Below are 21,823 nucleotides of genomic sequence, written 5' to 3' on the forward strand. Positions count from 1 at the left end.
TACACACACTTGCAAAATCAGTACCTTAAAAGTCTGTGAAGGTTCTTAGTCATCCAGGTCATCGGACCATAAAACTTTATTACTCACACATGTAGAATAGTGAGGAGAGTATTTTTTTTAATCCCCTCAGATTTAAATAAAGCCAAAGCATATGACTCTTTGTGGTTAATTTTTGAAAATGCAGAAGTGTGTCTTTGCTTTCTTTCTTCTTTTTTCTCTCTCTAGCTTTCAGTGTCAGGATTTGAGGGGTGGCACCAAGTGGTGGCCAATCAGATTTGAAAGATAGCTGGCAGTTCCTAACACTGCCATGAGGCTGCATCATGAAAACATCCCTCCCAACCTCACTACAAACAATAAAGACAGAGTAGTGGGGCAGGGTGCTATACGCAAGTGTTAATGAAAAAGTAAAGCAAAGAAAAAAAAAAGAAAGAAGCATTCACTGTAACAAAAAACAACCCAGTTCTTCTTACCATCCAGCAGCCAGCTGTGACCGCTCAGCTGTTCCAGTCTGGGCAGCATCAATCTGGTCATCACATGGTCAGGCACCAGCATGCTTCTCTCTACATAGGTCTTCACCAGCAAGCCTGCCTCTGATACACAACAGACAGGTGAAAACAGACAACGTGTGTCTGTTTGTGATTCCAGATTCTGAAGTTCTTAAACAAAACAGGACAGGGCTTGTTGTGTCAGTGTGGAGGTTTATTTATTTATTTATTTTCCTGAAACATGGCAGCAAGGTTTTCTTAAGGCACATGTGTTTTTACTTAAGCCCTCCATAGTGAACTAAACCTTATTGTCAGTGTGAGCTTGGCACATGCTGGGAATTAAACTGACTGTGCTTTTGTAGCCACAATGAGGAAGTGCAGAGAGACACATGCACGCAAAAACCAAAGAAAAGAAAAGAAAGAAAGACAGAAAGAAACGGTTTTAGGCTGTTTGGAGAAACTGCTGGAGTTAGTGCTCTGGGTGAATTTGACTGAAATCAGATACAGTTGATAGTAACAATAAATGTCTTGCGCGGTGCAGTTTGGATAGAGGGCTAAAAGTTTACAGTGAAACAACTGTGGACACAAACAAATGCGCAAAACTTCCTCCTGCAACCTTAGCAGGATTGGTATTTTTGCTATTTTTGCATTCGCGGGAGAAGGGGGTCGTGAATTTAAGATATGCAGCGAAGAAAATTAAGAGTTGCATCAACTTTTCCCTCTGCGCGCAGTTTCTTCCTGTTTACACCACAGTATTGTCGTTTGGGTTGCTGTGCATATCCTACCTGTTTTTGCCGCTATGCCCTCTCGTAGAAAATGACCACTGGACAGATACTGCAGGCCAAAACTTTGCGCAATCCTCTGGGATATCGTTCCTTTCCCTGATCCCGGTGGACCCATGATAGCAGCTCGGAATAACTTGGCCATATCTTAAAAGCTACTGTGAAAACAAAAACTCTAAGATGCTCAGATGTCACTTCTGCAGGTTGTGCGTCAGAGACAGAGATAGGCTCACCTTTTAATTAAATTCCTCATCAGTTGCAAGCAAGAGCAATCAAATAGATCTAAGGTTAGGGCGGTTTAAAAAAAAAAAAAAACTCTGCCAATGTAAATTTCAGCCTATCTTTGGAGACTGTGGATCTTTACGCAGACAGAGCCCACTTTCTGCGCACAGTGGGACTATCCTGCTCTCAGACTCGGATCAAGTCGAAACACCCTTTTTTCTTCAGGCTCTCTTATGGATACGTTACGCTACGCCTTCGTCTTTAAGACTAGCGATTTGTCTGCAAATGAATGAGGGAGTCTCCAGAACGCCCTATTTTACTGCGCACATTCATCCAGAAAAAATGCGGATGGGAGAACGTCGCAGGGTAAACTGGTTACTGTAGTTTTCTTTAAATATACAGCCCACAAACATATGTAGACTAATGGGTCACTCTAAGACAGAGAGGGGAAAGTTTACATTAATTTTATTATTATATTTAACAACGGCATAGAAAAGAAATACTGATGTTCTATCCATCCATCTATCTGCCAATCTATCATAGCCACGTGTTAAAATAATAATATTTACCTCACGTAGGCGGTACAAATACATCAAAATAAAATAAAAATTAAAAAAACAAGGAAAAAAGGAAAAAGATTATTTAAAAAATAAAATAATTATTGTCGGTCTTAAAAATAAAAAATAAAAATAAAAAGTGGGTTTATTTGTATTACACAGTTAATTGCTTCGCAGTGGGAAGGTCACTTTAAACCAATGGTGAGAGTTCTGCTTTAAAATCGTGCTCGTTACCCCGCTAATCATTAAAAGTAGTTGGTTATGCTTGGATTTCACCACTTGTTGACAGCATTTTCAGCCGATCGGAGCCTTTACAACGCCGCTTAATTTCTCACGCTTTCGCACTGCTGGCATGAGGCGCAGAAACAAGCAAACGAGACGCCGTCATTCCGCGAAACATTTGCGCACGGGTGGAATCTAGGGAGTACTTGTTGCGAGCCATACGGCGGAGGCAGCGTCCCGGAGCTGTCAAATACTGCGCACAACCTTGAGTCTTCAGTGGAATAACCAGACTAATCCATCAGACCAGCAGCTCAGAAGATTAACCTTTTTTTCCTTCCTTTTAATTTTATTCTATTTTATTATTTTTAATTTTTTACCTTCGGAAAAGTAGTTTTTGTCCGCGAAACCGGAAACCTGATTTTAAAATCACGATCTTTTTTTCTCTCGCTTTTTTTGTCACATGGCTTTGGAGAATTCAATAACAACAAAAAATGGCGACAATCACGTTGCTCTGTGTGGTCTTGCTGCGTCATTAAAAATATTCATGTAAACACGGGGCGTTAAACAGGGGGATTGCAGGTAAGCGAGCTCGTTGTTCGTCACACGTTAAATGCGGGTTGGATGCAATTAAAAAGAAATGATTATATTTAGATTCCACAGCATGCTGATTGTTTTTGCCCAGAAAAGGGGTGTGTGTGCAACGCTGGGCGTTAACGTTTGGCTGCACAATATTCACTGCGAACGTTGCACTTATGTGTAAATATATATATGTGTGTTTTTGCATCAAGTCGCTTTTTCACGTGCATATTTACGCTAGTGAAAACAAGCGTGCATGTTTGCGTGACCTGACGTAAATAATAGTGTTGTTTCTCTTTGGCCAACTTTTAATTTTTTTTTCTTCTTTGAGGGGAGAAAGCAACGACAAGCTTCGACAGTGTTTATTCCTCTTTAGTTCGCTTTACTGTCTTTACTCCTGGCCTCCCTGCTGCCTTCACTGTTAGTGGGTTATAAGCCATTCCTCGACTATTTACATTAAGGGTTTACGCAATATGGACGCGCTTTCATCACAGGGACTGTTTTTATAGTCACTACCAACAGCAGACGTCGCTCCGAGCCTGACACCGCTGCTCTGTGTAGTTGTTACAAATGTTGCTTTGCTGTCCACGTCTGACACGGCCATTTTTTATTTATTTTGTATTTATCTATTTATTTTTGGCTATAGTGCCCCTGTGCAGTGGGGCTAATGGAGTTGTTTACATGAAGTACGGAGGGCGGGCAGACGACGAGGAGGAGGAGCAGCTACGGCCAGCGACGCGACCGGACTGCTCGAGAGGCTTCTCGCGCCGCGCGCGCGGGGGAGGGAGGGGGAAGGGGAGGAACCCGCGAGGAGAATCATAACAAGTCTGACATCACTCGGCCTTGTGCTGGTACGAATAGCCTATGTACAGTAGGCAGTTTGTGTCGAAGAAGTCATGGCGGGAAGGCGGTGAGGGAGTGCAGTGTTGTTGTTTCAAGATGGGAAACGTTAGCTAGCCTTTGTGTGTGGCAAATGGAAACAAAGATGAAAAACCCGAGTGGTTTTGTTTTGTTTTTTTATGTGGAACGAGGACTACGACTAACTAAGCGGATCAAACCGCATGCGCAGTCTTGTGCATGATTAATTGCCCCCGCCCCCTTTTCAAGGCAGGTAAAACCCCTGTGAAAAAAAATCGTCTTTCCTTCTGAAAACCGCTTTTCACAGCTTTCCACAGAGGCACCCGTGACTCTCACTGTGCAGCTCTCATACCTGAGCAAGGAAAAAAGGGTGTAGAAACATTATTAGGATATAGCTTAATGCATAGCAGAGTCTGCCTTTTAAAAGCATCGATAAGTGAGGGGCATTAGTTTGATTGTGCAGGTGGTAAAAAACAAAAAAGCCTGAATAAACTGACACACTACTGTAGCATCATCTGGCTCTCAGATGGATTTCATACAGAAGACGCCTGGATGAGGAGGATCCTGTGACTGTAACTGTCTGCAACTTTACACATGGTCCAGATATTTGTTTCTCTTAAACATATAGGTTGTTTTGTTTGCTTTTCCCCCCTCCCTCTGTCTGACTTTATTATTTTACCAGTTTTCTCATGTTTAGAGAGCTGAAGACCTTTGGTGTAAAGGACACTTTATAAATATCACATGTTGCGTTACATGGTTGTTAGTGTGTAAATGAAAGGTTATTTCAAATGATTCATTTGTAAGCAAAAGAAATTTGCAAAATTTGCTTTGCATGAGGAGAAAACGAGCTGCAAAAAATGCAAATGGAATGTTGTCTTTGCACCTGCTGACCTACAGCAAGGATTTTATTGGTGGATGACAAAGTGGAGTGAAGTCTTGGACTGCTAGATTTGACAGGCTGCCCTGGTTCAGTTATCACAGTGCTGATGCTGTCCCCATCGAAGGTACAGTACTGTGATAACTGAAGGATGGCTGCCAACTTGACACTAGTGCAGTGGTCAAAGTGGCACATTCGGCTAACGAGGCAGAAGAACCAAAGAGAAGGTGGACAAGTGTGGGTATGTAAACGGCATTTGTTGTGATATGCTGAGTAATAAAGTTTGTAAAGGATGTCCAAGTGTCTGTGTGTGTTTTCATTTCCAAAATAACATCCACAGGTTAAATCTAACAGCACATTTGTAACAGTGTTCAGCACTTCAGCAAAAAGCCACAGAGCCAAAATCTGTAGTTTAGGATCGTCCTCGCTGAGTTATTTTCCCCAGCAGTACAATATTTATAATCTATCTCAACTTTTCAAAGGTCAGTAAATATTTCATCTTTATATCTAACAACACAAAAGCAGTTGAGTTCAGATGGATGATTTTGGTTCTTTATAGGTTTTTTATCTCTTGCGTGAGAGCCGACTGAACATTATTATCAAATATTGAAAAGCACGTTAGATAAGAATGCAAGCATCGTTGACCCAAACCAACTTCATTTGTATTTTGTTTAGTTCTTTTATTTGTTAACAATTTGTGGCCCTTGTTCGTCATTGGCAGAATCAGCTCTGTTTTTTCTCATTGTTCTTCTGGGACAAAAGTAAACGTAATCTTTACTTTTGAAGAAAAGAAAAATTTACAAAAATCAGAGGGCAGAACCATCCCAGGCGTGACGCAGTGAATTCCTTAGAAGCAAACAGACGCATTGTACTTACTTAACACACCCAACACAAATGAATCCTGCAGTTTAGCCTTCTTCTGGAATTCATAAGCACAAACTCAGTTTATGGAGGTTCTCCTAACTATGACCATAAAGGTCTAATAAGCATTTAAAACACTGGAAGCATGAATGCCTCATATTCACCACCTTAAATATGAACGAGCTTTGCATTGCTCGATCATTTGAGAGTGATTAAAAATAACTGCTCAAGTAGAAGAAGCTGTATTTGGTCCCGATCTGGAAACGCTGGTGGCAACTAGTTTCACATTGCTGCCAACAGGGGTCGCTACAGATCCATTATTAGTAGTCGTATTACTAGTATTATTATAGCGCTTTGTGGTGTGGTTGAAGCAGAAGCACACAAATGTTTCTGTGTTGTGTAATCCGTTTGTGAACCCTTATAAAGTAAAGAACTGCTGCTGAATTCCTCTGGACTAAAGCCGGGTTCACTTCTAGTGACTCATGGAAGACGTGAAATGACATGAAAGTGTGGGGTTTTGTTGTTGTTTTGTTTTTGCTCAGTCATCCAGTTTTGCTAATAGAGGGCGACTACTCCTTCCTTCCATTATACTGCGTGAATAACAACACAACGGCTTTGAGCGAGCATCCATTTTAGTACGAACTACCGAGTTGTTGTTTTGGTGACTCAGTTTGCGCACAGTTGCGCTGTAATCTGCGATCTATCGATGCCAGTTCGCTCCAAAAAATGAATCGCACTTCTTTTTTTTCAGAACGTACTATTTTGAATAATGCAAGCACTGTTTGAGTCATGTCTGATAAACCGCGGGGTCACTCTGCACCTGTCCTTCGTATGTAAAGGGTACATGCTGCCGCTGAAGCTGCGGAAAGCCCCTGAAGAGTCATGATACTTATTTTGTTTTTCTCTCACGTTAACCTCAATCTGCTAAATCCCGCCTCGAGTCGCGTGTTTTTCTCACTCGGAGCTATACGTGCTGCATTGTGGCAAGGCTGTGTTTTGATAACAAAATACGCAACAACAAAAAAACCAAAACAAAAAAAACATTTAAAGTCGCTTTCGAGACGAGGACAGCGTCTTCCCATGACCCTCCACCATGAGGGAATTTCTCCTCATACTTCCTTTAATGTGTGGCAGTAATTGCGCTTGCTTGGATGTGCCGAGGGAATTCCCTCCCCTTCATATGAGCCACATACTTTAAAAAAGACGTCTTTCAGGAGCTTTCCTTTCTCCCTTTGTTGTTGCAGGAAGAAATGCTTTTCTTCTTCTTCTTTCTTCTTTTTATCAACTCTGATCCCCATCTCAGACAGTGTTGCATCAGTAGTTCAGGTAACTCACAGCTGATAACTGCTGCTGTGAAGCCAACTCTCACAGTTTCATTAATGTGAGAGGAAAAGGTCGAGATAAGCTTACTTTGGCTACGCTTTCTGCTGCTGCATTTTTAGCATTCATGTGCACTAGAGCAACATTTGATGTCCTGTAAATGCAATTGCATTCTAGCCACACAAGTGGAGCTTTGTGCTGTGAATAAACCATAAAAATATGTCTCCATAGGACAAACTATATCATTACTCGCTTAAACTCTCCTTATAGCTGCAAATGCATTTCTACATTTGTGTTTGTGAGTTCTAAACCCATTATAAATGCTACACAGAGGGGCTTAAAGTCAGTGTCTGTGTTTACAGGGACACTCGTGACAGTGCAGTTTAAAAATTCTGAAACACATATCAGTATCTGCACACAATCACCCAGCATTGCTGTTTGATCCTTTGTCTGCACTCAGCAGGGAAACTCCATTTTTCTCTGAGCGCTGATATCACCCAGAGACGATGACTCGCTGATTCTTAGCTCTAAGAAGACAGCTAGTCACACATTTCTGCACACTTCCTGGATTCTGTACCTTCCAAGGAAGCCTTTCTCACTAGTTACAATTGTAGGACACATGATTTTAGATGTAAACCATGTTTGAGTTGCTCTTTGTGTAATCACAGAGCTGGTGCACATGCCGGCTGCCTGAAGGAAAACAGATAAGGGGAAGTGCTTGCAAAGGGAATGAAGTGACATCCATAGCTTGCAGGTATTTCTTTGGTATGGGAATGCACAGACAGAGAAGCCGTGAACAAACCACAATCAAAAGAAAACAGCATTCTTGGTGTTAGTTACAAGAAAAAACTGGGATATTAACGCATGCAATATTCTGGAAACACAATCTGAAAATAGCGGTCTAGAAGAAAGTGCCACCTACAGAAAGGCAAAGATTGAATGATAAGCCTCGCCGTCTGTACCACAGCAGTTGGTACATAGTTTACATAGCTTACTGTACATCTCAGCTTTTCTGCTGAAGTCAGGATGTTCTCCAGTGCTCACATCAAGTTTCAGCTAAAGGTGACTAAACTCAAATATAGCTAATCACAAGCAATGCAGACGAGAAATCTGACAATATGAGTAGCAGGAGTGATGGAAACTAAGCCTCTGACACATGCACTGAAAGTGGGCTTTACAGTGAAATGAATGAATTCAAGAGATCAGTGATTCTCAGAACGCCAAGCTTTTGGTTTTCTTTTTTCTATTTTCTTTGTTGTTGTTGAGGGATTTAACTCTAAAATGAACACTGAGTGCTCATCATGGACCTTGAATCCAGGACTCAGTGAAGGGGATTGGGGCAGTTTCCTTATTGTGTTCTTAAGGGTTTTTATTATTATTATTATTATAGTGTCATTTATAGTATTTAAGTTCAGAGTTGATCTGAGAATATTAAGGGGGTATAATAAAGTATTTTTGAGCAAAGTGTCATCAACTGAGTTATGAAATCAAAAACATCAATGTTGATACACTTCTATTAATTCTCCTCCTCTTTGCCGTCCTCCTCCTCCTCCTTCTTCTTTCAGCTGTTCCTGTAATGGCTGCCACAGCAGATTGTCTGTCTCCATCTTAGCCTTCATCCTTTTATCACACCAACTGTTTGCATGTCCTCCTTCCATGTACATCCACAAATCTTCTCTGTGATGCCCTTTTCTTTAACTCCTGCCTGGCAAATCAATCTTCTCCACACCCCCAAATCATCTCAACCTTGCCTCTCTAACATCCTTATAATGTATTAATTTCTTATCCTGTCCATCCTGCTCACTCTGGGTAAAAATTTTAACATCTTCATCATTGCCACTGCCTCCAATCATTACATCACTGCAGGGTCCCACAACCATCTTGTAAACCTTCCTTTTTTTTCTCTTGCTGCTATCCTTCTTTTTACATATCACCCAACACTCATCTCCACTGGCTTCACCTCTCTTGTGCACTCTGTTCCTTTGAATGAATAAATAAATAAATACATTTTTATTTATATAGCACCTTTCAAGACAGAATCACAAAGTGCTGCACATAAGATTACAAGTCATAAAAAGATTTAAAAAGAGAAAATAAAACAGGCATAAAATTAACCAAAAACAGTTTTAAAAAGGTAAGTTTTGAGTTGTTTTTTAAAAACAGCTACTGAGTCCACAGTTCTTAATGCTTGGGGGAGAGAGTTCCACAGTCTAGGGGCCACAGTGGCAAAAGCTCTATCACCCTTAGTCCTCCTCTTAGTGTTTTTTATAGCAAGTAAGCCCTGATCAGATGACCTCAAAGACCTGCTGGGACATAGGACTGTAGCAGATCAAAGATGTAGGCATGTGCAGTCCGTGCACAGCTCTGTAGGTCAAGACCAGGATCTTAAAATCAACTCTAAATTTAACAGGAAGCCAGTGTAACTGAGATAATAACGGTGTCACAATGGTCAACCTCAGTTAATTAATCTTATCCACCTTCACTTACACCACATCATGCATTTTCACTGTTACACCTGTCTCCTTCTCATTCACTACATTTCACAAGTAAATACTTTATGTATTTACTCTGCTTCTATTTGTACTTTAGCGCCATTACGTGCTTTTGTAGTAACTTAGATTTTTGTTTCATTAGAGACCAGCCAGAGTTTTTCGGGAAAAAAACACACTGTTGAATATCAAACCAGGGTTTTGATTGGCCCCTTAAAGGTGTGTCTCAGCTAAATGACCATTTTGGGGAATAATTAGTTAAAAGTCTACCTTATTATTTAAAAAAAAAGTGTGTGTGTGTGTGTGTGTGTGTGTAGGGGGTGGGCACAGCTTCAGCTAGTTAGCTAGCTAGTTAGTAGGTAGTTCCATCTGCTCTAATTGCTGGAGCACAGCAGTTACAAGTGATGAATAATGAGTTTGAATACTTTAATATAATTCCCAATCTTTCTTTTTTATATAAATCTTTGCTCATTCACTTAACCTATAAGAAGCTTTAAACGCATGGCTTGTAATGGACTAATTTTACAGTGTTGTATTAGTTCTTAGATGGAGAATCTAAATGCGTCTTCCATAGTTGTAAGCGGATAAGAAAGTGGATGAGTGAAAGCTGGATTTTACTTTTGCATAGTCACTTACATTACTGACATTCCTTGGCATTTTTGCATCGAAGATATTAAATGCAGTTAATAAATACATCAGTTCATTGTTTAATTTTACTTGAGTTTTTTTTCTTTCTGTATCATCATCATCATCATCATCATCAAGTCGTTTAAGCTAAATCTGCGGCTGTAAGTAACCCACAATGCTCAGAAAGTGTGAATAACAGTTTAATGTATGTTTATCGCCGCTCAAGGACTTGTGTCGTCATCTCCAGTGAAAGGTCTCACAGCCAATCAGCTGCCGGCTTTTACCGCCAGCCACTGCGTCGTTTTCGGGAAGGGGACGTTTCTTGTCAGGAAGGGTTAGAGCTAGAGTCGAGGAAGGCTGTTTTCTCCACCGCCAGAAAATACGGTATACTAACGGGGGAAAACTGTGGAATTAACTTCGCACCGCTTTTCTTTGGGATATTTATACTTTTTTGGGACGTTTTGGAATTAATATACAACATCTGATACTCACGAAGCTTTTAGAGAAAGCGCACCGACTTGGTCAACGCGTCTAATGTACAAAACGAAACGGAAGTAACTTGCCAGCTGTCTGGCCAAGCTTGGTAGGTGAGTAAATAACCGTTTATTAAATATTTCCGTCGAACACAGAGCACGTCTTCTGGTCTGTTAAACACATCCTGTCGTTTATCATCATTCTCCGATGCTGCCAAGAGTAAAAATGTTGGCGTTGGGCTTTTCTTTGGCAATCTAAGTTAACTTACTAGCTAGCATGCTCACGTTAACCAACGTCAATGCACTTGATAGGAATGGCACCGCCTCCATTGTCCCTGTCACAATACAGGAAGATGGGTTAAACTATAATTATATTATTTAAACAATACAGAAGTACGGTGAAGGATAAGTAGGCTTAAGGAAAGCGAGGACGAATTATTAGCATATGTATTACACAATTTATGTAATCCGATTTACCGTAATATACAAAAAGAGTCCATTATGTTCCATTAAACATTTAACAACATGTCAAGGAAAATCGTGGATTAGATTGACATGGATACTCTGTGTTTAGGATTGTTATAAAGGATTTGGTAATAATGGTTAATCTCAGGATTTGTATCTGACAAAGTGGGCCCAGAGGTGACTAACACAGAAAAGGCAGAATTACATAAAATGATTGGCTTCGGCATTTTTATGAATTGTATTCATTAGAAGAGAACAAACATATGTGGGATTAATTTTGTATCCTCCACATGAAATGAGTACACTACAGTCGACTGATCAGTTTATAAATCAAATCTACACGTTTTTTTTTGTTTTTGTTTTTAAAAAAGACGTTTCTTTTCTTTCTTTTTTTTATAGCAAAATGACAAAGCCACTAGTTTCATCTTTTCAAATGTGATTATTTCTGTTTTCCTGTTTGTGATTTATGCTACTGCCGTTGTTTTGTTGTTGTTGTTTTTTTCATTGTTGTAGACAAGACATTTAGCTTGGATTCTGGGAACTCGTGATGGGTCTTTCCCACGATTTTTGACGTTTTGTATAACCCACACAGTAGACCAGACAATTAACTGACGCAGAAGCCTTTGGTCCAGTGATAGTAAGTGAAAATAAACTCCTGTTTCAGGCTGGAAATGTCACATTAAGTAAAATAAAGCCACGCAGTGAAAGGTAAGTGGCTTTGAGGCTGACAGAGGTGGGCACATGTTTTTTTTTGATCCACAGCACACAAAAAAACACATAACCAAAGAGGCATGTTGAACATTAATTAGAATATAGTTCCTAGAGCTTTTCCCCAGCTGTACTTTTGGTCGAAAATTTATTGATCTGATTGAACAAACAGCAGATTTATCTGCAATGATAACCAAAAATGATGAATAGATTAGTGTAATTCAAAAAGATTATTGATGACATTTTTTAATGTGCATACATATGGAAACGTGATCACAGTTGAACTTTACTTTGATATTGTTGATCTCGGTATGCCCACCTTTTGGTATTCACCCTGATATTTGACATCAAAGAGCAAGTTATGATGACTTTTTCTCCTGATAGCTAAGTGGCACTTTTGATGGTAATGCTTGACCATATTTGAGTTTCTCTGTATTGTTACTTAAGTGAGACACTTATGTAACACATTATTGATACCTAATTAAAAATTGTTACAAAATGGTCCTTCCTTTTTTTTCTTTTTGTTTTAAGTTTAGTTTCACTCATTACCTACTTCTTTTCTGTCTTATTATTAGTTTCTTCTGAAATCTTAAGTGCAGGTACTGTATGGTAAAGATTTAATTCTATTAATTCCATACTGATAAATGTTTAAAAAATGTGGTCTGGAATGTATTTTTTTCACCTTCTAAACTACATAACATAGGATTCAAAAATAATAACTAACCTATAATAAAAACAAAGTCTGTATCCCTTGCCATCCAATCACTTCGTCATGCTTCCATAAGTTAACAGAAAATAAAACAGAGCCAGGTTAATGAACAGTCTATGAAAATACTTTTATCTTTTGACTCATTGTGTTGTGGCTTAGACACAAGTCATATGATTATGACAAAAGTAACGGATTGAATGTGAATCATCTGAAACAGAAAGTAAAATTTAAGTCTTTCGTAGAATTGGGCACCACTTAAATGATCTTTTAATTGCTTGACTTTCCTTAGACCCTTATAATGGATTAATACTGCTGTCAGAACCCAGTACTTCTTGGTCTTACAGCATTAATAATTAAACTGTAATTGAGCTATAGCTAAAAGTTGTTGATCAGTAGACCAATTATTTGTTAACTGATTAATCATTTGAGCTGATTATAAACCCATAATGAAATGGGTGAGGAGCTAAAAAGGATTTTTTTTTTACTGACAGGATAAACATAGGGGATCCCCAAAATAAGATGGATATTATTATCATTATTTTGAATTATGAAGCAAAGCTACTTTACAGCCAACTGTAAACTGCAAATGAGCTGAATAGGTTCCCTTTAAAAAACTTGTCTTGGGCACCGAATGTACTTGACATTTGAATAGAATTCAACTGAAAAAGAAAGAAAAGGTATTGAGATGGTGAGAGAAACCACATCATCCGGTGGGGTGTGAGGCCCAGACTAGGGAAGGCAATTGTGTGGCCTGTGTACTCAGTCACAGGTAGGACCATTTGACTTCCTTTAGTTTGATTCTGATATAATAGGTTGGTTCCAGCAGTCTACTGGCAAGCACTGGTTTACAAAATTTGTCCCATGAAGGACTTTGGATTTTGGTCTTTGCAAACACTGACAATGTAGGCTATGCTCTTATTTGCATGTGTAGCACTGGAGTTCCATCTGATAACCCAAGTAACATTTTAATTGCACTCCATAAAACTCATAAACACCTGTGCTTGCTTGAATGCAGCTATAGTACATGTATGCAACAGCAGAATGTCATAGGGGGGAAAAAAAAGCTCTTTTTTTTTCCATTTTCACTTTCTTGATATTCACATGAATTTGTTCCCATGGTGCTTTTAATCCATATTTAAATCCATTTTAAATCGGACAGTCTTAGTTTTCAGTAGTTAGGGAAAAGTGACCAGTGATTTCATCATTTTGGATTCATTGTGGATGGTTAATGCATGAACTGTAAGTTATACAGTAATGTAAAGTGTGCATTTAGCGCCCTACGCTGCCTAAGTGATCCACACAACATTTCAAATGTAATTGAGTTTATAGGAACGTAAGTAAAAACATGTCTAGCCTGTATAATAGTCTGTATTATGTTGACCTGTGTGGACATATCACAGACATAAGGATGTCGGTGGGAAATGTGTTTTTCGTTATACAACATATACTTGGGGAAATCAGGAAATGGTTTCGTCCCATAGTTTGTCCACCTCCAACTCTGTTGTTCGTAATACTTTGAGCACAGGTAGCAAAGTATGCATCACATGCTGAGCATGTCTTGACATTAACTTTTCTAACAAATATCTTAACTACATTGCCTCATCATTTTCCACATTCAACAGAACTCGTCAATAGCTGATACAACGTGAATAGAACTCACTTCTTACACTTCTCCAATAGAATAAGAACCTGAATTGCAGTTAGAGGAGTCCCGTCAAGCAGTTTGCAGATATATTGCTAGTGGTTTTCACACATGAATCATATCAGGGCATTGCTCAAAGTTTTCCTTTCTCAGTGTAGTGAATATAGTTTCCTTTAAATGTGTTACTATTAGAAATGCTGGAAAAAAAGAACTGTTAATTACTTTATTGTTACACTTGGACACACGCGCAATTGGACTTTGTATTTGGGTTGGGAGTTGGGAGGTTAATGGCAGTTTAATGGGATTGGTTTTGACTTTTGCATTGTCACACATAGATGGATAATGTTGAGAAAGGTTAGGGCTACAGTGCTTGTGTCAAGTATGACTCCTGTCTGCAGAACATCACAGGGGAACATTAACGACAAGGCTGGTGGTGACTAATACATCCACTGTTGCAGCTTTAAGGCAACACATTGTGTCTTTTTTTTTCTATGAAAATGTGGGCACAAGTAGAGGCATTCTTTGTTCTGACTTTTGTGAAGACTTTTAATTTTAACTACACCTCAGAAAATTCAGCTTTTACTGTCAGACAATCGTAACATCATAAACTCTTCCAAGGTCTTGTTTTGTTCAGTGAAAAAAAAATGCTTCAGACATAATGTAGACGTGAAGTTACCGAGGGAACCAGCGCTTAACAATTTGTTTTTTCAACTGCTGTGGAAAGTAGTGGCGTAATCATTGCAAAAGCCTCATCGAACTGGTGTCACAAGTTTGCTGCCATGTCATTTGTGTTTGCTTTATGATAAACTTCATGATAAACTGTGTTTATCATTAGGATGAACTTTGTTTGTTGTAAAATGTATTTCTCATAAATACATCTTATGCATTTTTACATTTTAATATGAAACAAAAAAGGGATAACTGAAGTAATGATAATAATAATGGATTGCATATACATAGCGCTTTTCTAGGCACCCAAAGCGCTTTACAGTTCCACTATTCATTCACTCTCACATTCACACACTCAGTGCTCAGAGGAACACTGCCTGAGTTACAAATAAAAAGAATGAGTCATTGAAATTCTCTTCTTAAGAAATTCAGCTGTAACAGTGATGAAAAGTGATGAGAAATTATAAGTGCTAGATGAAAGCTGGTGTAGGGGAAACAAGCTTAATGCGGGGGATATGGCATTGAGTGGAATTATTAAACACCACCACCAATAATAATAACAGTAATATATACGGATATGAGCTTGATAGGGATATATAGCGTTAGGAGGTCAGCGTTATGAAGTGTAGCCCTAGAATGATTAATAAATGGAAGTTTTTCTCTTTTAAGTAGCTAAAAGAAACTTTAGAAGGGAAATTTTCTCTAAATAGAGGCTACAACGAGACTGAGACGTAAATAGATAAACAAACGCAATTAAATGTTAAATATTTATTTTTAATGCTACAATGAAAAAACAAAGAAATATGATTAACGAATGACTCTGAAACGAGAGCATGCAGGGAAAAATGTGCAGCATAGTTGATAAATGCAGCAATACAGTAAATTTTTAATTGTATCAATACAGAAAACTGAGTTAACTGAGAACAAGGCTGGTTATGGTACTGCTGTGTGCCTAAGCTGGGTGCTGAGTTGTGGTGAGGTGGGATTGCTGGAATGTCAGCTTCTTGCAGGATGTTGATATCTCTTGGTAAACAAAAAACTCAAAGTTGCTCAAGCTCATCATGGCGTATACGTGAAGTATTGGCAGCAAATTCCAGAAACCAAATATTATTATGTGTTTTGCTCCTGATGACCCTTTTGTTCTTAATTTGTCAAGTGAGGCTTAATTCAGTCTTTAAGGTTAAATTCAAGTTTGTCTTTTTTCCAATAATCGTTGCTCCCGTGCCTGGGCTTTTAAGCAATATTTTATTTAGAAGTGTGTTGTATTCCATGCTGAATAATAGTTAATTGTTTTGTTAATTGTGTATGTTGGGAGCAGAAGTTCTTGTGGTAAAAAACTGAGAATCAGAATACTTTAATAATCACAGGAAATTATGTAGACAAACAGTCTAAGTACTAAGTACTAAGTAGGTTCTTAAAACACATACTCTCTTGGTTTGTTGGTCTGCTTCTGTAGTGAGAACGTGTTGTCCTGTTGGAAGATGTGAAGAACATCCAGGCCACCTGGGTTGGCTGGAAGACTGTTTACTTAGCCTAGCAGGGCGAAGGACACTGTCTCAGCTGAACTCTGGACACGCGCACACATACATATACACTGATATGCACACACTCATCCCCCTCCCTTTCCAAACGCCTTCGGTGCTTATTCCCTTCCGATGCTGACGGTGGATCAAGGAGACCAGCGCACAGGCTGCAGGCCCGGATGTACTGTCTAAATCAGCTGTCTCTCACCCTTTACCCACCCCTGTTGCTTGTCATGTGTTTCTTTGGCGTATTAAGAGTTTTTTTTTCATGTGCAGAGGTGTTTTTTTCTGTTCTCAAACTGATCTCCCTGTTGGAGCTCAGTGTGGGGGGAGTTATTTGTTTTTCTCCTTATCTTTCCTCATGTGGTGCATTGTCCATTGTTATACCTCTCTGACCTGTCTTCCCCATGTGATGTTTGTGTAATGTATGTATGGTCAGAAGGGTAAGTCGGCGCTGGCAAAGGTCGGCAGCCTTAACCCAATTTCCTTCGGGGTCAACCTTCAGGATCAATAAAGTTTTATTGAATTGAATTGAATTGAACATGTCATAGTAGTGGTTCTCCTGGACTCTGCCAACATTAAATAATCTATATAGCACGTAGACCATGTTGTTCAAAAAAAGAATTGGTGAAAATGTGACACTACATTTTAAATCCTAAACCTAACCTGTTCTGTTCAGCACATCTTATTATGATAGGCATGATTTCAACAAGGTGCTAGAAAAATTCCTCAGAGTTGTTTGTTCTTATTGACATGATTGCATCACTCCGCTATTGCAGAACAGTTGATTGCAAATCTTCCGTTCCACCACATCCCAAAAATGCTCTATTGGGTTGAGACCTACTAGTAGCTGTGAATGGCATTTGTGTACAGTGATCTCATTTTCATGTTTGGGAAATCTAAATGAAATGCATACATGGTGGTATATACAGGGATGGACAGCAACAATACTCAGGTAGACTGTGGTATTTGAACAATGGTCAGTTGGTAATAACGACCCCTAAGTGCACTAAGAAAATATCCCCCACACCACCACTAGCAGCAGCAGCAGCCTGAATCTTTGGTTTAAGGCAGAATGGAAGGTTTTCCAAATTATGACCCAACCATCTGGAAGTTGCAGGACAAATAAAGGCTCACAAGACCAGACAGCATTTTTCCAATTTCCTATTGTCCAAGTTTGGTGAGCCCTGTGAATTGTAGCCTCAGTTTCCTGTTCTGAGCTTACAGGAGTGGTGCCCATTATGGTCTTCTGCTGCTTTAGCCTGCCAGCTTCAAGGTTTCACATGTTGCTCTTCAAAGTATGCTCTTCTACATACCTTGGTTGTAACATGTTTTTATTTTAGTTACCGTTGCCTTCCCATCAAATCGAAGCAGTCTGTCCAATCAACACTGACAACTACAAGACACTTCTGCAGAACTGCCACTCAATGGATATTTTTTCTGTAAACCATAGACATGGTTCTGTTGAATATAAGTAATTGTCAGCCCAGCCTATGTGATACAAACATCCATGCCACTTAATTCACCTTTTTTCACTTTGAACTTGAGCGGTTCGTCTTGACTGGCTGACTTTAAGACCAGGTTGCTGTTGTGTTCAATAACGTTATATAATTACTTATGCTGTAATGGGAATGACTGTTAAGTAACTGCAAAGTTAGTTCTTGTGGTGCTCTCAAGCTTATAATGATTTTATTTAGTAATTAGTTTAAGATAGTGAACTTCCTTTAAGGCAATATAACTAAGTAAGAAGAACTAAAGTTTGAAAAGCTGTGACCATTAGTAGAATATTGAATATAATTGAAGTTTTCAATGAGTTATCATGTGACTATGGTCACAATGTTATAGCATTAGACTGCCAGAGAACAAAAACTGTATATTAAAATATGTACAGAGTAACACATTACAAAATAACTAAAATATTAATTAGATTAAATATTATAGTTTGAATATGTGATCCCTGACAGTGGCAGAGGATGCAAAATATCTGTTCCTCAACTAGAAACAGGAAATAATCATTAGGAACCTGTGGTACATGAAGCTTGTATGAGTTGCCTGTCCTGTTCTTCATTCTGTCAGCACAGTAAATTTTCACAGTTTTCCTCTCCACAGACCAAAATTTTAAGAATTTCCAAATGTGATTCTAACATTCCCACTTCCTACCCCTACCCCCTTTTTTCTGTTTTTTTTTTTTTTTTTAATTTCACTTCTTTAGGGTCTGAATGCCAACTTTGTACGTGATGGAGTTGGGCAGGCAACTCTGTTTGAAGATGAGGAAACCTAGGAAACCCCAGACTTCTTCCTCACCTGCTTCCATTAAAGGCCTGGAAATCCACTTTTACAGACTTGACATTGACCCACTGAAATACCCAAAAGGCCACTACACTGCTGAGAACCTCTGCGTGGACGCTGCCAAGAAATGCTGTAAGTGGCTGACTTGTTTACAGAATTGTCATTTGCCAGTTCTTTGATTTAATCTTTTCCTGTTGCAGTAATTAAGAGTGTATTTTCCTTTTTTCTCTGTAACTGAATATAGTATATAGTAAAATGGGTTATCCAGATTCAAAAGACAAAAGCATAGAGTTATTAATAATGATTAGCTTTAATCTTATACCTATTGCGTGCAATCTTACATATGCTGACTGTCAAGTTTTAGATTTTGTCAAAATCAGAAAAGTATATTAAGCAAAAGTACACTTCTTTTTGTCTCTGTTTAAAAATAATAAAAATAATAATGGATTGCATTTATATAGCGCTTTTCTAGGCAGCCAAAGTGCTTTACAATTCCACTATTCATTCACTCTCACATTCACACACTGGTGGAGGCAGCTACAGTTGTAGCCACAGCTGCCCTGGGGCAGACTGACAGAAGCGAGGCTGCCATATCGCGCCATCGGCCCCTCTGGCCATCACCAGTAGGCGGTAGGGTAAAGTGTCTTGCCCAAGGACACAACGACCAGGACAGAAAGAGCTGGGGATCGAACCGGCAACCTTCCGGTTACAGATGAGCTTCCCAACCCCCTGAACCACAGTTGTGGAACCAGATTATATTCGTTGTCTCTTAAACAGTCTCATTGCCTTTACATGTATGCACATTTATTTCTCTAACTAAACAATAATACTGTTAGCTGCCTAGCTTCCATTGTCACAATGGTGGGATTTCAAACTTGATACTGAGAACCAGGAACATACATGATACTTTATGGAACTTTGGTATTGAAAGGTACCAGAAGCTTCAGTTTTGGTGACATCCAGACAAATGTGAACAATGTTTAAATGTGAGGCTGTAAGAAGGAGTAAGAAAGATATCAATATCATCATTGCAGCTTTTTACCTGCAACAACTCACTTTCACCCAAGTGTGAGGTGAAAGTAAAAACATATGAAACATACGAAATAAAAGCTGTTGTTGCTGCTGTGCAAATGTAGCTCTGTAGTGTGAAATGTCTCCCAACTACTGTCCTTTTACTGCCAGCTTCCTCCATGCTATGTTAGCACTCTGGCTAACAGCCAGTACTCTGCTGCCGTTGCATGGTGTAGTTAACTAAATAGAACTGAATTGAATAGAAATGATGTAGATCAGTGCATTGTCTCCAGTATCTTATCCAGCTATTCGGGATCCAACCAGATATCTGATCCAGATATCAGACTGGCACATCCCAAGTCAGAACAACAGATGGACAGAGTGGAGCCTTTTCTACGAGTCATAAAACATTTCATCTTTTGCAACGATATAGTGGTCTATGCTCTCTATGTGTCTGTTTAGAAGCAGATTGTATTCCATATCTCTTAAACACTCTCTTTAAACAGGCTGTAATCCTCTTCCAATGTCATTATTCTAATAGCCTGACTATTGATCCCCCCCCTCCCCCTCTGCTTTTCTGTCTCTCAGCTATCTCTCCCTTGTGCCATAACCTATTTGCCCTGTACGATGAGCTCACTGGCACTTGGTATCCCCCAAACTACGAGTTCGAGGTCACAGATGAAACCAGTATCAAGTTCCACTATCGCATGAGGTAAGAATGATGTCACGGCAGCAAATGAGCGCTCTGGAGTAGGGACGGGTACCGATATCCGGTGCCATTATGGCACTGGTTCTGACATAAACGGTAGTAACCAGACCGAAAAGCAGTGCACATTTCGGTGCTTTATTTCGGTGCTTGTTTTTTTTTTTCCTGAGATGTCATACACTTTGGATTCTAGCCAATCATTTTACCTTTCCAAGGATAGTAGGCAGGCCCAGGTACGTACGTTCTTTTAGAGCAGAGCTACAGATCAAAAATGACCAAGGTGATGCGGTCAAAAGTCTGGCTGTACTTCACAGCAAAAGATGCAAACTCAGCAGCCTGCAACAAGTGCTTTAAGGTGATACTGTGCAAAGGAGGTAACACCTCGAATCTGATGAAACACCTGGCGACACATAGCGTTTTTTTTAAAGCCGAGAAATGCACCGTATTTGATAGCTTGCTACAAAACCTCACACCGAGCACATCTACTGCGGGTGTGGTAAATCTCCATTAGTGAGTTAGTGCGTATCGCCTCGTGCGTGCGGCTGGACGGTGCTCATCATTTTGCAGAAATAAAATAAAACCTAAACGATACCCATCCCTACTCTGGAGTTGAATACTCTAATTTTTTTATCATATGTGAATTGTTTCCTGTATTGTATCAGAGGGTGTACATTTCGTGATACCAGAAGAGAATACTGCAAATAAAGTTAAACACTGCCAGGCTTTCTTTGCTTTAGTTGACTTGATAAATCTAAAACCCCAGCAGGAAGCAACGGGTTTCACATTATAAACTTTCTCTGTAAAGCAGCACAATTTGCTTCAGGCTCTGTGCATACTCACATAAAAAGGGGCATTTCATGGGTCATTCATGTTAATTATTTTATTGCTGAAAGTGCACTTGGGGCTATTGTTGGGTTTTTTTGTTTTTTTTTCGCTAAGGTGATGACTGCACATTAGAGCTCTGAACTGGAGACATTTAAAAATGAAATATTATTGCCCCATAACCTGACAAAGAAGTTATTTTTATTGACTGAACAGGTATTCTTAGCATGTGTTCTGTATTATGCAATGCAACACAGTTTGTAATTAATTCTATGGTTCTATTAAGGTACAGCTTAACAGTTTTCACATATAAAACATATTTCCCCTATAGCGACTCGACTGTATTTAGAACATGCCGTAAATGAAAGAGTCAGCTTGTGCTTTCAGCTGATTTTAAACCGTAACTGGTCAGGGGCAGGTTAACGTGGTCTTTCGCAACACATAATACTCTGACTTTAAGCTCGACATAGTTTGCTAAGCTGTAATCCCTCCTAGCTAATATGAGGGACTTGGTTGGGTCCCCTGACAACCCCCCTGATAACCAGCTAGGACAAGTTGCATACTGTATGATGCTCCGAGCCCGATAAAGCCTGACTCAAGAGGTATGGGCTAAAAAGCGAGATTATAGCTTACATCTCAGAGCATCATGCAGTATGCAACTTGTCCTAGCTGGTTATCAGGGGGTTGTCAGGGGACCTAACCAAGTCTTTACAGGCCAGACAGAATATTAGGTGCTGGAATCTGGGCATTGCAACTCAGGCAGAAATTAAAGACGGGAACCTTGACTTGCCTCCTCCTAGCTAGGAACACTGTCAATTAGGTATGGAATCTCTCCTCGCTTGTTGGGATAGAGCAGTGGTTCAAACTGTATTAAAGCAACCATGTCCCAAAAACCCAAAGACACTATTAAGACTAAATTATTTTGTTTCA

General features: G+C 39.4%; 2 protein-coding genes across 3 annotated transcripts in view; one reads left to right on the forward strand and one right to left on the reverse strand.

Moving 5' to 3' along the window:
- The window catches only part of ak4 (adenylate kinase 4), a 7,008-nt gene extending 5,296 nt beyond the window's left edge, over positions 1-1,712 (reverse strand). Inside the window, exons 1-2 of the mRNA XM_005945108.3 lie at positions 1,271-1,712; positions 471-590 (exon numbers count right to left, since the gene is read on the reverse strand). Of these exons, the coding sequence (XP_005945170.1) occupies positions 471-590; positions 1,271-1,412 (262 nt within the window). The 5' untranslated portion in view covers positions 1,413-1,712. The remainder of the gene's footprint in view (positions 1-470; positions 591-1,270) is intronic.
- Positions 1,713-10,157: 8,445 nt separating this feature from the next.
- jak1 (Janus kinase 1) overlaps positions 10,158-21,823 on the forward strand; it is a 30,050-nt gene continuing 18,384 nt past the window's right edge. The window contains exons 1-3 of one of the 2 annotated variants that reach the window (XM_005945112.3): positions 10,158-10,463; positions 18,278-18,486; positions 19,954-20,077. In XM_005945112.3, coding sequence (XP_005945174.1) covers positions 18,285-18,486; positions 19,954-20,077 — 326 coding nt within the window. In that variant the 5' untranslated portion in view covers positions 10,158-10,463; positions 18,278-18,284. The remainder of the gene's footprint in view (positions 10,464-18,277; positions 18,487-19,953; positions 20,078-21,823) is intronic. The other variant, XM_005945113.3, reaches the window with a different exon arrangement.

The sequence above is a fragment of the Haplochromis burtoni genome, unplaced genomic scaffold (assembly GCF_018398535.1).
Source record: "Haplochromis burtoni strain Fernald_Lab_line unplaced genomic scaffold, NCSU_Asbu1 Contig_423, whole genome shotgun sequence".
NCBI lineage: Eukaryota > Metazoa > Chordata > Actinopteri > Cichliformes > Cichlidae > Haplochromis > Haplochromis burtoni.